The 13269-nt window shown below is 40.4% G+C and overlaps 1 protein-coding gene across 1 annotated transcript; it reads left to right on the forward strand.

The window, feature by feature from the left end:
* Positions 1 to 2957: 2957 nt before the first annotated feature.
* LOC124259169 (aldose reductase-related protein 2-like) lies at positions 2958 to 10017 on the forward strand. The gene is made up of 10 exons (XM_046693265.1): positions 2958 to 3023; positions 5512 to 5682; positions 7074 to 7157; positions 7657 to 7773; positions 8077 to 8186; positions 8582 to 8663; positions 8773 to 8856; positions 9042 to 9118; positions 9627 to 9890; positions 9975 to 10017. The coding sequence occupies exons 1-10, from the start codon at positions 2994 to 2996 to the stop codon at positions 10015 to 10017; spliced, it is 1062 nt and encodes a 353-aa protein (XP_046549221.1). The 5' UTR covers positions 2958 to 2993.
* Positions 10018 to 13269: the final 3252 nt, after the last annotated feature.

Genomic DNA, 13269 nt, shown 5'->3' on the forward strand with positions numbered 1-13269 from the left:
TATCAGAAGACACGAGGGTGAGATATTATTTATCATCCAAAATAATTAATTCTTCATCAGTTATCAGTAAAAGAATGACTTTATCTGAACACCAAACTGCCATTAGGCTTCTTTAGCAGTGATCTCAGTGAGGTCATGGCATTGTGATGTCATCAACTATGTAGCATTGTCAACTGTGTTCTTAGTGATGTCATTTGAAGCATTGTGAGGTCATGAACTGATGATGTAATAGAATTATGATAGTTCTACAATGTACAATATGTGTGTATTTCAGCAGTGTATAATAGTACATTTACAAAGAAATCCATGAAATAATGACACAACACGAATTTCCTTCTTGACGTGATGGGACCGCCTCCGTGGTGTAGTGGTTAGAGCGCCCGCCCGGAGAGCGGAAGGTCGCGGGTTCGATCCCCGGTCGCGTCATACGAAAAGACGTTAAAATATGGTACTTGTTGGTCCCTGCCTGGCGCTCGACATTAATGGGTACAACATAGACTGGTCGGCTCGGAGTCAGTAAAATGTGTCTGAGTGGGGTATTCATGCTTCACTGCGGCATGGTATCTCAGTGAGCATAGCACTATAAAACCAGCTTCAGTCTGGGCTAGTACAAGCAGCCGCACATACACATACACACGCATGCACGTCGTCATATGAGCGAACTATTCTCAAGCACGACGTTCAACCCAATTTCACCTCCCCTCACCTCCCCTCACCTCACCTTGACGTGATGGCAATAAAGGTGTCAAAACGCATGAAACGCCCGTGCATGCACACACACATTACAAGAACGTTCAATATAACAAATATCGTGACATGTTATTGCAACGAATAAGAACATACGGCAGCATGCACATAATGGTGTAAATGAAAGCATCGATAGTGATTATTATAACAGAATTATAATCCAGCTTACATACTAATCATGTATCTTACTATAGATGACAACCTATACATACATCATGATAACAATGAATGATACGGAATGATAACCTACATCGAAGAAGAAGATCAGTTATTTAGGTAAACTTATGCGGAATTGGGAGGGGATTTATGTTTAGCAAGCAACTAGGTCAGCGTTATGCTCAAACCCCGATACAGGGGATACAGCGTAGAAGAAGATCAGATATTTAGGTCAACTTATGCGGAATTGAGAGGGGATTAATGTTTAGCAAGCACCTAGGTCAGCGTTATGCTCAAACCCCGATACAGGGGATACATCGAAGAAGAAGATCAGATATTTAGGTCAACTTATGCGGAATTGGGAGGGGATTAATGTTTAGCAAGCACCTAGGTCAGCGTTATGCTCAAACCCCGATACAGGGGATACATCGTAGAAGAAGATCAGATATTTAGGTCAACTTATGCGGAATTGGGAGGGGATTAATGTTTAGCAAGCACCTAGGTCAGCGTTATGCTCAAACCCCGATACAGGGGATACATCGAAGAAGAAGATCAGTTATTTAGGTCAACTTATGCGGAATTGGGAGGGGATTAATGTTTAGCAAGCACCTAGGTCAGCGTTATGCTCAAACCCCGATAGAGGGGATACATCGAAGAAGAAGATCAGTTATTTAGGTCAACTTATGCGGAATTGGGAGGGGATTAATGTTTAGCAAGCAACTAGGTCAGCGTTATTCTCAAACCCCGACAGACTCGATTATTTACAGACCGCCGCGATATAGCTGGAATATTGCTGAGTGCGGCGTAAAACTAAACTCACTCACTCACTCAAACCCCGATACAGGGGATACAAATGATATAAATCATTATCAAATTCTAACCAGGATCTCCATGGATGCTGTAAATACTAAGTCAGGCCTAAATAATAACGAGGACAACTAACAAGAAAACTAATTTCGTCCTCGATTTCACTGCTATCCTGATATTTAGAGTTACAATATTTAGTCAATTTTGAGGCTTCATTGCCTGCGTTTGCAAGGGCGAAAATGTCCATTCTAGGATTCCATGGTTTTCGTGTGTCTAATGCAGGGAATATAGGTAGGTACAGATTCTACAGACGGACATGTAATTAAATGTTACAAATGTTATATTTGATATTACACTTTCCCAGTATCACGCGAACAATTAAATGTTGCCTAGTTGTTGTTAGGAAGACATGTAATTAAATGTTACAAATGTTATATTTGATATTACACTTTCCCAGTATCACGTGAACAATTAAATGTTGCCTAGTTGTTGTTAGGTAGACATGTAATTAAATGTTACAAATGTTATATTTGAAATTACACTTTCCCAGTATCACGTGACCAATTAAATGTTGCCTAGTTGTTGTTAGGTAGACATGTAATTAAATGTTACAAATGTTATATTTGATATTACACTTTCCCAGTATCACGTGAACAATTAAATGTTGCCTAGTTGTTGTTAGGTAGACATGTAATTAAATGTTACAAATTTTATATTTGATATTACACTTTCCCAGTATCACGCAAAAATTAAATGTTGCCTAGTTGTTGTTAGGAAGAAATGTAATTAAATGTTACAAATGTTATATTTGATATTACACTTTCCCAGTATCACGTGACCAATTAAATGGTGCCTCGTTTTTGTTAGGTGTCGCAACCGACTAAATATTGGTTATTGAATATGTATATTTTAGTAATATGATTTGACTAGAAGCCATTTAAGAGGGGATACGGGCGGAAGTCTTTCCTTTACTATCAACATACTGCACGATCGTAATAAGAATTGCCAAGACCTCGTACTTTGTACTGCCCCGTTTGTACATAACCGACTCCAGTATGGAGTAAGGCTACAGTTCAGGCAAGCATGGAAGACGCCAGTTACCATAATATCATCACGTCCAACCTAATCTGGTTGAGGTGTACTTAAACGGGAAACGTTCAGAATTGATCACGTGATACCATGATAAGGGCAGTTTTTGCATTCCATCTGTGTGGTTTGCGGTAATCGGGCGTTCACTTACAAACATGGCCACACAGTATCTTACATTGAACAATGGCCATAAGATGCCTCTTGTAGGGCTTGGCTCCTGGCAGGTAAGTCTTACTAATATAGGGGCGGTTACAGCTTTTTGAGAAAGGGGTGGTGTGTGCGTGTGTGTGTGTGTGTGTGCACAGTATTGAGAAAAGGAGGGGTGCACACTTCATTTTCACCCGAGTTTCAATTGTCATTTAATAAACTTTCAGGACATAAGAGGGGTGCGCACCCCTGCACCCCCCTCCCTCTGGATCCCCCTATGTTAAATACCAAAACGTGGTGGCGTCTGACGAAAGGGTTCATAAAATCACGCAACAATGACAATCAATTTGGGACAATTATCTTTAACGATACAATCTATAATGACCCTGAAGAAATCGCAAATGTTTTAAACAATTACTTTATCGAGATTTGCCCGATACCGAGTTTCCTTGTATCCCAAAATTAACTAACATCACTCTAACCCGCGATGACGTCAGAGATATCATAATGTCACTGGACACATCAAAGGCGACCGGTTCGGATGGGATAGGAAATAAAGTACTTAGATATACCGCAAATAGTCTAACATCCATACTTACGAAATTATTCAATTTATCGCTAAGCCTGTCAATTTTTCCCAGTCCATGGAAAGAAGCATCGGCTATAAATCTGACAAGAAAACTGTACTAGCTGGAGTACCTCAGGGCTCTGTCCTTGGACCAGTTCTTTTTCTGATATTCATCAATGATATTGTATGTGATGTTGACAGTAACATTCGTCTCTTTGCGGATGACACCTCATTATATGTTATCATAGACGATCCATCAGTTGCTGCTACCTGTCTTAACAATGATCTCGATAGAATTTCACAATGGGCCCGTAAGTGGCAGGTTACATTTCATCCAAATAAAACCGAAACTACTCAGTTCTCACGTAAAACGAAACCGTCTCTAAAACCGAACTTATTCATGGACGGAACAATCACAAAAGAAGTCAAAAGTCATATACATTTAGGATTAACACGCCAAAGCGATTGTACGTGGAATAATCACACTAATGATATTGTACGTATAGTTCGCCCTATGATCAGATGCCTGAGGAATTTTAAATACCGATTATCACGTAAAACGTTGGATATTATGTATAAGTTCTATATCTTGCCAATATTTGACTATTGTTCGCATATTTGGGATAACTGTACGTCTGAGCAATGGCGTACATTAGAAAATTTACATCTTGATGCTCTGAGACCTACATGTGGTGCCGTTCGTGGCACAAGTCATAACAAACTTTATAAGGACACCAAATCTCAGTCCTTGCAAGATAGAAGGCATTGCCAGAAGGTGTCTGTACCTCAGGGCTCTGTCCTTGGACCACTTCTTTTTCTGATATACATCAATGATACTGTATGTGATGTTAATTACCAACAGTGGTGATTCCAACCCGAATCGTCAAGTCAAGCAGGTGTCTATTATGTAAGACTCTTGAAGATGGGGGTTAGAATCGGTCTTCAGTTACCCATGCTTGTCGTAAGGGGCGACTAACGTGATCGGGTGGTCTGACAAGGTGACTTGGTTGACACATGTCATCGTATTCCAGTTGCTTAGGTCGATGTTCATGCTGTTGATCAGTGGATTATCTGGTCCAGACTCGATTATAAGTTTTACACACCGTCGCCATATAGATGGAATTCGGCTGTGCGGCATTAAACAACAAACCAACCAACCAATCTATTGTATAAGGCTGTACATACAGATGTAGTTAGAATACCGAACTCACTAACAGTATATTAATGAACAATTATGGACAGACGAGGAGAAAACAATTGACGGACGAAGAGACAATGACGTAGTTCGGGGCAATTGACTTTGGATGGCGAATACAGACACGATCCAGTTGATTGAACGATTGGCGGCTGGTACTTAAAGACAACAGCATGTGAAACACTCTGGATTTCCGTAACGGTATGACTCAACAATGAACGGAGACATTGTTTAAAGCCACATGACTCAATAAATGGCTTTTTTGTTATGCTTGACTGGGTTTGGATCCTATACTACCCACCAACACTTTAGACTCACTAGTGTAAATGTAGCCACTTACTTCAGTCAACTGTTCTGAACTAGATTTTTCCAAATATTCCATACTGTTTTAAGGTACTGTTTACACATGAACTGATGTATTGTGAAACAAATTTGTAACGTTGAAAACATTATTGTCATGAATTCAATAAATGATGAAATTTGGCGAATTCTTAACAAAACTTTACACCAAAACGCAGCTGTTCACATGCACAATATTTGCACATGCTTTTCAGCAATATGATGCATGATCCTCGAGCATTTAATCTGCATAAGGTTTGCAGTTGGTTCCCCTAAGTTAGTGGATAAATTCATCTTCGATGTAACCACATATATGTACATAACATATAGTGAGTGCTTTAAGTGAGTCTAAACTTTTGGTGGGTAGTATAGATTCGCTTTGATTATGAATCCTGGTATCACATTGTATGTCTGCCTCTGTCACTGATGAAACTAAGCGTTTACTGATCCCTTTATTTTACAGGTTACCTCTCCCGAGGAATGCAAGGACACTATCCGTGCGGCACTGGACGCTGGCTACAGACATATCGACACAGCCTACGCATACCAGAACGAGGCTTTCATTGGGGAGGGGCTCCAGGAATACTTCAAGACCGGGACGCTGAAGAGGGAGGACATTTTTGTTACAACGAAGGTAAAATGATTATTCTCTTCAACATTAAAACATCGGTGCATTTCGGATTTGTTCTGAAACCTATGATTGGTCAGATTCTGCACTTCACCTGTGCTCGTGCGTTCTAATCTACTTAAGGTCGAAGATCTACCTCACTTCAGACTTTTCCATAACATTCTGCTTAATATGCTGTACCTGTGAAGATCCGGGTAGAAATTGATCCTCGGTAACCCATTCTTGTCATGAGACGCCATCGGGTGGTCACGATCGCTTACTTGGTTGATACATAGACGCCCATGATATCAATCACTGGATTGTCTGGTCCAGGCTCGATTATTTACAGACTGTCGTCATGCAGCTGCAATACTGCTGAGCCAATTGTGAAACATCAAACAAAACAAAGCATGTATACAGAGACACGACTGAAATTATGTTTAAGGTGGCGTAACTCGCTTACAGGTGAGATAATTAATTAAATACTTAAAATACACAAGGAAGTGTCTTTTGAAAATGTTAGAATACCGATTTGTATTTATTGCAGCTTTGGGTGACTTTCCATGAGAAAGACCGTTCCCCTGTGCATCGCTGAAAGCCTTAAGGAGTTACAGTTGGACTATGTGGACTGAGAGTAAGTGTTATTCCACATCCTGACAAATCAGTTTCTATGATATCTGCATTTACTTCATATACCAATATGTCAATGCTACTTTCTGCAGTACTAGATGGTTTTCAGCTCGTCTATGACCATCTGGCATCCGAAAAGAAGAACTGGAATAACCATACTTTCAAGAATCCGCAACTGACATTTAAATGATAAATTGTATCTCCGTCCTTGGCATAAAAAACTAGAACATATCTTTCATGTTCTCTCAACCACCACCACACAAAGTAAAATGTTTAGTCAACTTCATTATGTCAGACGGGCTTCAGCTAACTTTGTACTCCAAAAACTTCACTCCAGACTTTCCTTTACATTATGTCCATATGCTGGGATAAAACCTGTATTCAGAAACAGCTTGTAGATTAAGTGACTTTCTTATTTTCAAATAATTTTTTGATGTTTTAAATTGAATTGACATTTAAGAGATAAATATAGTTTCCGTTCTTGGCAAAAGAAATAGCTTTTTTTGTGTGTTCTATTAAAGACCATCATACATATTCAGTGTATAATATCATGGCAGTCGGGTTTCAGTAATGTAATTCTCTCAATGTGTTTGTACTCTGAAAAACAAGACTTATGGCTTTCCTTTACATTATGCTAATGTGTTGCAATAAAACTTAAATTCGAAAACAAGCTTGTACATTACGACTATATATTAATTCGGTGATTTATTTTCTAAAAAATGTTTTTTTAAGGTTTACAATAAATTCCGTTGGTATTCCGGGGTAATTCTCAGATCTTTGTCAAACAGGAAACAGGCAAAGGAGAACCTTTCCCACTGGATGAAAACAACAAACCTGCATTTCAGGATGTTCTCCTGACGGATACGTGGAAGGTCAGACATCTCCTCCTACTAATTGATACTGTGTTAGTTTTCCAGGGGAAATGTGAATACATACATATGTAGTTCTACAAATGTTTTGTTGTTGGATGAATGTAAGACCCTAAGGCCACTCACGGGATCGGGTGGTCAGGGTCGCTGACTTGGTTGACACATGTCATCGGTTCCCAATTGCACAGACCGATGCTCATGCTGTTGATCACTGGATTGTATGGTCCAGACTCGATGATTTACAGACCGCCGCCATATAGCTGGAATATTGCTGACTGCAGCGTTGAACAACAACCAATCAACCAAGATGAAAGTAAAAGGGAACATGTGCACTTCCTGAAAGGTGAAATTATCTTCTCTTATATATCATGTCATTATCATTGATGACATACGTATGAAAGTGTGAAATTATTACCTTTAAACTCGTTTCCTGTTATTAATATGATCAAATGGCTGTTCAACCTATATAAATTACAACATGTAACTTAATGGTCTATTACAGGGGATGGAACAGGTGGCTCGTAGTGGCCAAGCCAAATCTATTGGTGTCTCAAATTTCAACATGGAACAGACTGAGAGGATATGCAAGATAGCTGAAATATTACCAGCCACAAACCAGGTACAGTGACACTTTTCAATAACATCAGTGTGTGTTTTGAGGGAAAAACGAACGTTATTCCTCGAGGAGGAACAATGCCTCAGCCTCCATTGGTCCTATTGAGCATTATGCAAACTCTTTCAACAATTATGAGAAATCCCTGTATGGCACAAGTCAAAATAGGAAATTATTGTCTCTGTTGCGTCAGATTTGGAAAGATATCACAAGAATACACAATGAACAAGTAATATGAATATTCAGTACACTATGTCATTTATACCACGTTAGATAAGATAAACATTATTGGAAATTTCACATTTGCAGGTTGAGTGTCATTTGTATCTCCAGCAAGAAAAGCTGTTTCAGTTTCTCAGGGAGGGGATAACTGTTACAGCCTACAGCCCCTTCGGTTCACCAACTCGACCAGCTCACATGTAAGAATCTTAACTGAACAACAGTGACTAAACCCATATGATTCTAGTTGTAAAGTCATTTTGATTTGTTGTATCTGAATTAATGCAGTACATTGACAATATGGTCCTCTAAAGAAGAGAGACTATGAGCGATATGGAACGATGCCATTGAAACTTTGTAAACCACCACTTTACCACTTCATACACAGAAAGTATAACGTTACAAAATCACATCATTACATCTTCATCCTTATCCTCCCACAACCACCATCCCTATCACTCCCACGCACCTCACTTGTGACGTAGTTATTTTACGCAGTCAACACAAAAATATGCTATGTATAAAGTGTTACGTTTTCTTTCATTTCCTATCAATCATGTTTACTAATACATGATTGTCCACGCCTTGTACCCAGACTGAAGGAAGGAGCTCCCAGAGTTCTAGATGACCCAGTTGCTAAGGATCTGGCCACAAAGTATAAAAGATCTGTAGGACAGGTATGCTACACTGACATCAGAATGATGTCCACATATGTGCATGTTGTTGTGATATGGAAAGCCAGGCCGATGTGAATCCATTTTATTTATCAGTTTATTATTTATGCAGATTCTCCTCCGCTATCTTGTCCAAAGAGGCATGATTGTTATCCCGAAGAGCAGCAATCCTTCAAGAATTCTGGAAAACGTGAAGGTATTGTTCATTCCTTCATCCCATTCCTATCTGAAAGCAATTATAAGTTGATTCGTCAAAGTGTCAATTTTGTTTTCGAAAATTTTAATAAAAATGAAAACGTAAGTGACTCACTGTCTGTTTTTTAAACACAAATTTGTCTCGAAGGGGAATTTGTAAAACAAGCTCTTCTCTTTTTTTCAAAGGTTTTCGACTTCGAACTGTCTGGCGAGGATATGTCAAAGCTTTCAGCTCAAGACAAGAAACTGCGTTTCTTCAATGGGTGGAATTTTGCAAAGTTTTTTTGTCATTGGGACATGTAGCCTAGGGTTTTTGTCCAAGGGGTTTTTGTCCCAGTGGGCTTATTGTCTGCCCACCAATGACGTCTCAGTCACGAATATGTTCCGGAGGTGCGTAATTTGTCCCCGCACTGGTAAGTAATTTTGCGTGCCAATGAGTAAATTCGCGAAAACTGTTGTGAGGTGTGCGTGCCAGTTCTGGTACACATAATCTTCCTGCCACTTGCGTGAACTAGTCGTGAAAACTAGTCTGTCTGTCTGTCTGTCTGTCTGTCTGTCTGTTATCTAAGGACGAAACTGCAGCTAATCGAAAGATTGGCGAGAAAGTGTGAGTGTCCTCGACAGCTTCATGCAAAGTACAGTTCTTCCATGTTCCTCCATATTAAGCACCACCCTCTGCCCAAACATCAACATACAAGAACTTGTATCCAGCATCTGCTGTGGACGCCCTTATAATTGTAGTAGAATGATCCAGCTTTGGCTTCTTCACAGCAACACCCTTGCCGTCCACAGCCCCAAGACACTTGTGGCAGTTCCATCTGGAACTAAAACCTTCAGCAACCGCCTTCCACTCCTCTTCAGTTTTGGGGCACTTGAGTACTTCATCCTTGTGGACCTCAATGATGTCTTTGCAGTTCCCAGCTTGAGTTGCACCTCCAGCGGTTCTCTCATGAGAGTGGTCAAGATTGGTTCACTTCTCCACCATGTCTTGGAACAAGTCGGGAGACATTCTCAGGATCTTCCTTGTGGAGTTCTGTCAGTACTGATAATAAAGTCCGAAGTGATGTCTTCTAGTCAACCATTCCCTCACACAAACTGTCCTTTCTTTCCTTTTTCTAGTTTGGGTTACGTCTTCTTCTTTGGTCTGCTCTTGCTGCATTGAACAGTGTCATCATTATATTAGGTCATTGGCTCCCTCCCTCTGCAAGCCGTCTGCGTTCTGCTGTTTATTTTGTTGACAGTTACATGGACAGATTCTTTAATACAAATGCATAAAACCGGTGATTTACAATGTGATTAGGTTGTCTGAAAAAACATCCACTTGCACAGTTTGAGATCGATTGGATCATTGGATGAAGAGATATTTAGAAAAACGGGTCCACATGCATTTCATGCCAAACTATAGCATGAAATGCATGTGCTGCCTTATAGGCACAAGGGGTCATATCAAAGATATTTTGTGCTTTTTCATGTGTGCTGACTATGTCTCATCTATTGATTAACATCTTACGTGTCTTTCTTTCATAAAGTTTATGTTGAGATATGTAAAAGGGTATGATACCTGATAACCATAGAAACGCATCGTATTACATGTCTCAAAATATATAGGTGGCATGACCACCCAATCGCGAAGATCGACAGGACTGGATAATATACTGAGTCAAAAAAGAAACTTCACAAAATGTAATTTGAAAAATAATGAATAATTTTTCTCTGATGATACATCTATGTATCCGAAATGGGATCCCTATCTTTCGACTCTAGAAAAACGTTAGCAAAACCCACTCAAACCCATCCATCCATTCGTCGTGCAAATGACGTTAGTGCCAAATCAGGTTTTGCACGTGCAGTCGATCACGTGATCTTCGCATCGAAGTTTTCTTCATATGCACGTGTTTGCATTGGCCTCAAGAATTGAAAAAACACTTTTATACCACAGTTCTAACGGTACTTGAAATGCCACGATTGTCAAATGTGCAACGTGAACGTGCAGTTGGCATGTTGCAAGCGGGAAGATCAGTTATTGACGTCGCAAGAGCAATGAGATGCAGCCGTCGTACTGTGTATGACTTGCGAGGTCGTCTACAACAAACTGGCACCACTTCTGATCGCCCAAGGTCGGGTCGTCCACGTGTGACGTCACGAGCAGAAGACCGTCAAATCGTCCTACGTCACCTACGTGACAGATTTCTGCCGGCTACACGGACCAGGGCTGAGATGTTTAGAGGTCGACTGTCCTCACAGACCATTCGAAATCGGTTGCGGGCTGCCAATCTCCTTTCTCGACGTCCATATCGTGGGCCAATATTGACGCCGTTTCATCAACGTCAACGTCTGCTGTGGACCCAAAGAGACTGGAATCGAGTCGTCTTTAGGGATGAATCCAGGTTTACCCTCAGATTCGCGGACGGCAGGCATAGAGTCTGGAGACGACGTCGTGAACGGTATGCCCAATGTTGTGTACAGGAAGTCGACAGATTCGGGGGCGGAAGTTGCATGGTGTGGGGTCCCGACTTCTGGTCATCCCCCCGGAAGCCTCACAGCTGCTGCTTACCGCGACCAGGTGCTCACCCCTGAACTCGTTCCTTTCATGGCGGCTCATGGCCCAGGTCTACAGTTCCAGCATGATAATGCTCGGCCGCATACCGCGATGTTGACACAAAATTTCCTTCAAAACGCTGGAATCAACTGGCCATCGAGGTCATGGTCATGGACTGGCCATCGAGGTCCCCTGACCTTAATCCAATAGAGTACGTTTGGGATGCACTTGGGAGAAGGCATCGTGGTCTTAGGAACCAACCTCAGAATTTGCAGGAACTTGGCGCTGCCTTGCAGGAACAATGGCGCAGAATCCCCAACCACGTGTTCACAAGCATCAGGCAGCCGATGAGGAGACGGTGTTTGGCAGTGGTGAATGCGCGGGGCGGCCATACACGATATTGAACTGAGAAATTTCGCATTTTTATTCTTGTGACTTGACATTCTGTAAACCCATGTTTTGGAACGGCGGTGTAGCCTAATGGAACTGATTATGGCACTGTCAGTGTATCGAGTACATCACAACAGATCTCAGCAATGAAATAATAACAATTTAACCATCTTACCTATCTGTTATTCTTTTATAGTGCCCTGAAGAAAGAATGTGAAGTTTCCTTTTTGACTCAGTATATTTGTAAATTGTTATTACATGCCGTGTACTTCCCCAGTATAATTGCCCTAAAGGATTATCTTATCTTAGCTGATATCTCTATCCCCCAGCCCGACCCCAACGATCGTCTGCGACACCCCTCCAGGTTTTGCTTTTGAGACGAACCCTCCTATCTGTTTCTTTTTATCGTGACAGTGAGACTCCATGATAGCTACATCCTTAATAGTTTCAGCATGACAGTTATTATTTTTTACGTTTATAATGAAGCAACGTCTAATTTCAAAATGGGCATTTAAAAAGTGTCCTTTGTAATCCAAAATCGTCGCACACTAATTTGCATAAAGCCATGGTCTGTTCCAAATAAATCGTTTTGGACTTAGAAAAAACCCGCATTGCTCATTTCTGCACTTATCTCTCCTCAGTAAAGTCCTTTTTTCTGAGACTGTAGTTAGGCCAAACTTAGTTTAACATATATTTCACACTTTCACATATCAACGACATAAATTGTAGAGATAAATGAGCAAATACAGTTTTTTTCTATTTCCGACAGTACTTTTTAGGGACCATGGGGACTTACAGTACATTTGCTTCCTGCATTGACCCTAGCTGGATTTACACCATCCCTTCAGCTGTTAGCAATTTGACAAATTTAGCCATACATTAAAAGAACAAGTATTCTACGATTAAAAAGTGCAACGTTTTAATTTACTTCGAATGTTTTGGGACTTACGTACCCTCTCAGGAGGACAATAATTTTACAGTACTTTAACCCCCCTCGGGGATACAGCCACTAACAATCTTAGTTACTAATTCAAACTTCCAAGCATAAAATATTTATGTATTTACAAATCATTTAACAAATCTAATTCTTTTAAAAATGCAATAATTAAATGAGAACTGATATTTTTAAAAAGATCCTTCCTTGTTCGTGATTTGAAATAGATATCCCTTGTGATGGAATATTCTATTGGTTATTAAATATGTATATTTTAGTAATATGATTTGACTAGAAGCCATTTAAGAGGGGATACGGGCGGAAGTCTTTCCTTTACTATCAACATACTGCACGATCGTAATAAGTTATAAGAATTGCCATTGAGAGCTCGTACTTTGTACTGCCCCGTCTGTACATAACCGACTCCAGTGTTGAGTAAGGCTACAATGCGGGCAAGCATGGAAGACGCCTGTTACCATAATATCGTGGCGTCCAACCTAATCTGGTTGAGGTGTACTTGAACGGGAAACGTTCAGAATTGGTCACGTGAT

This window comes from Haliotis rubra, unplaced genomic scaffold (assembly GCF_003918875.1).
Source record: "Haliotis rubra isolate DU_JTF1 unplaced genomic scaffold, ASM391887v1 Scf711, whole genome shotgun sequence".
Classification (NCBI taxonomy): domain Eukaryota; kingdom Metazoa; phylum Mollusca; class Gastropoda; order Lepetellida; family Haliotidae; genus Haliotis; species Haliotis rubra.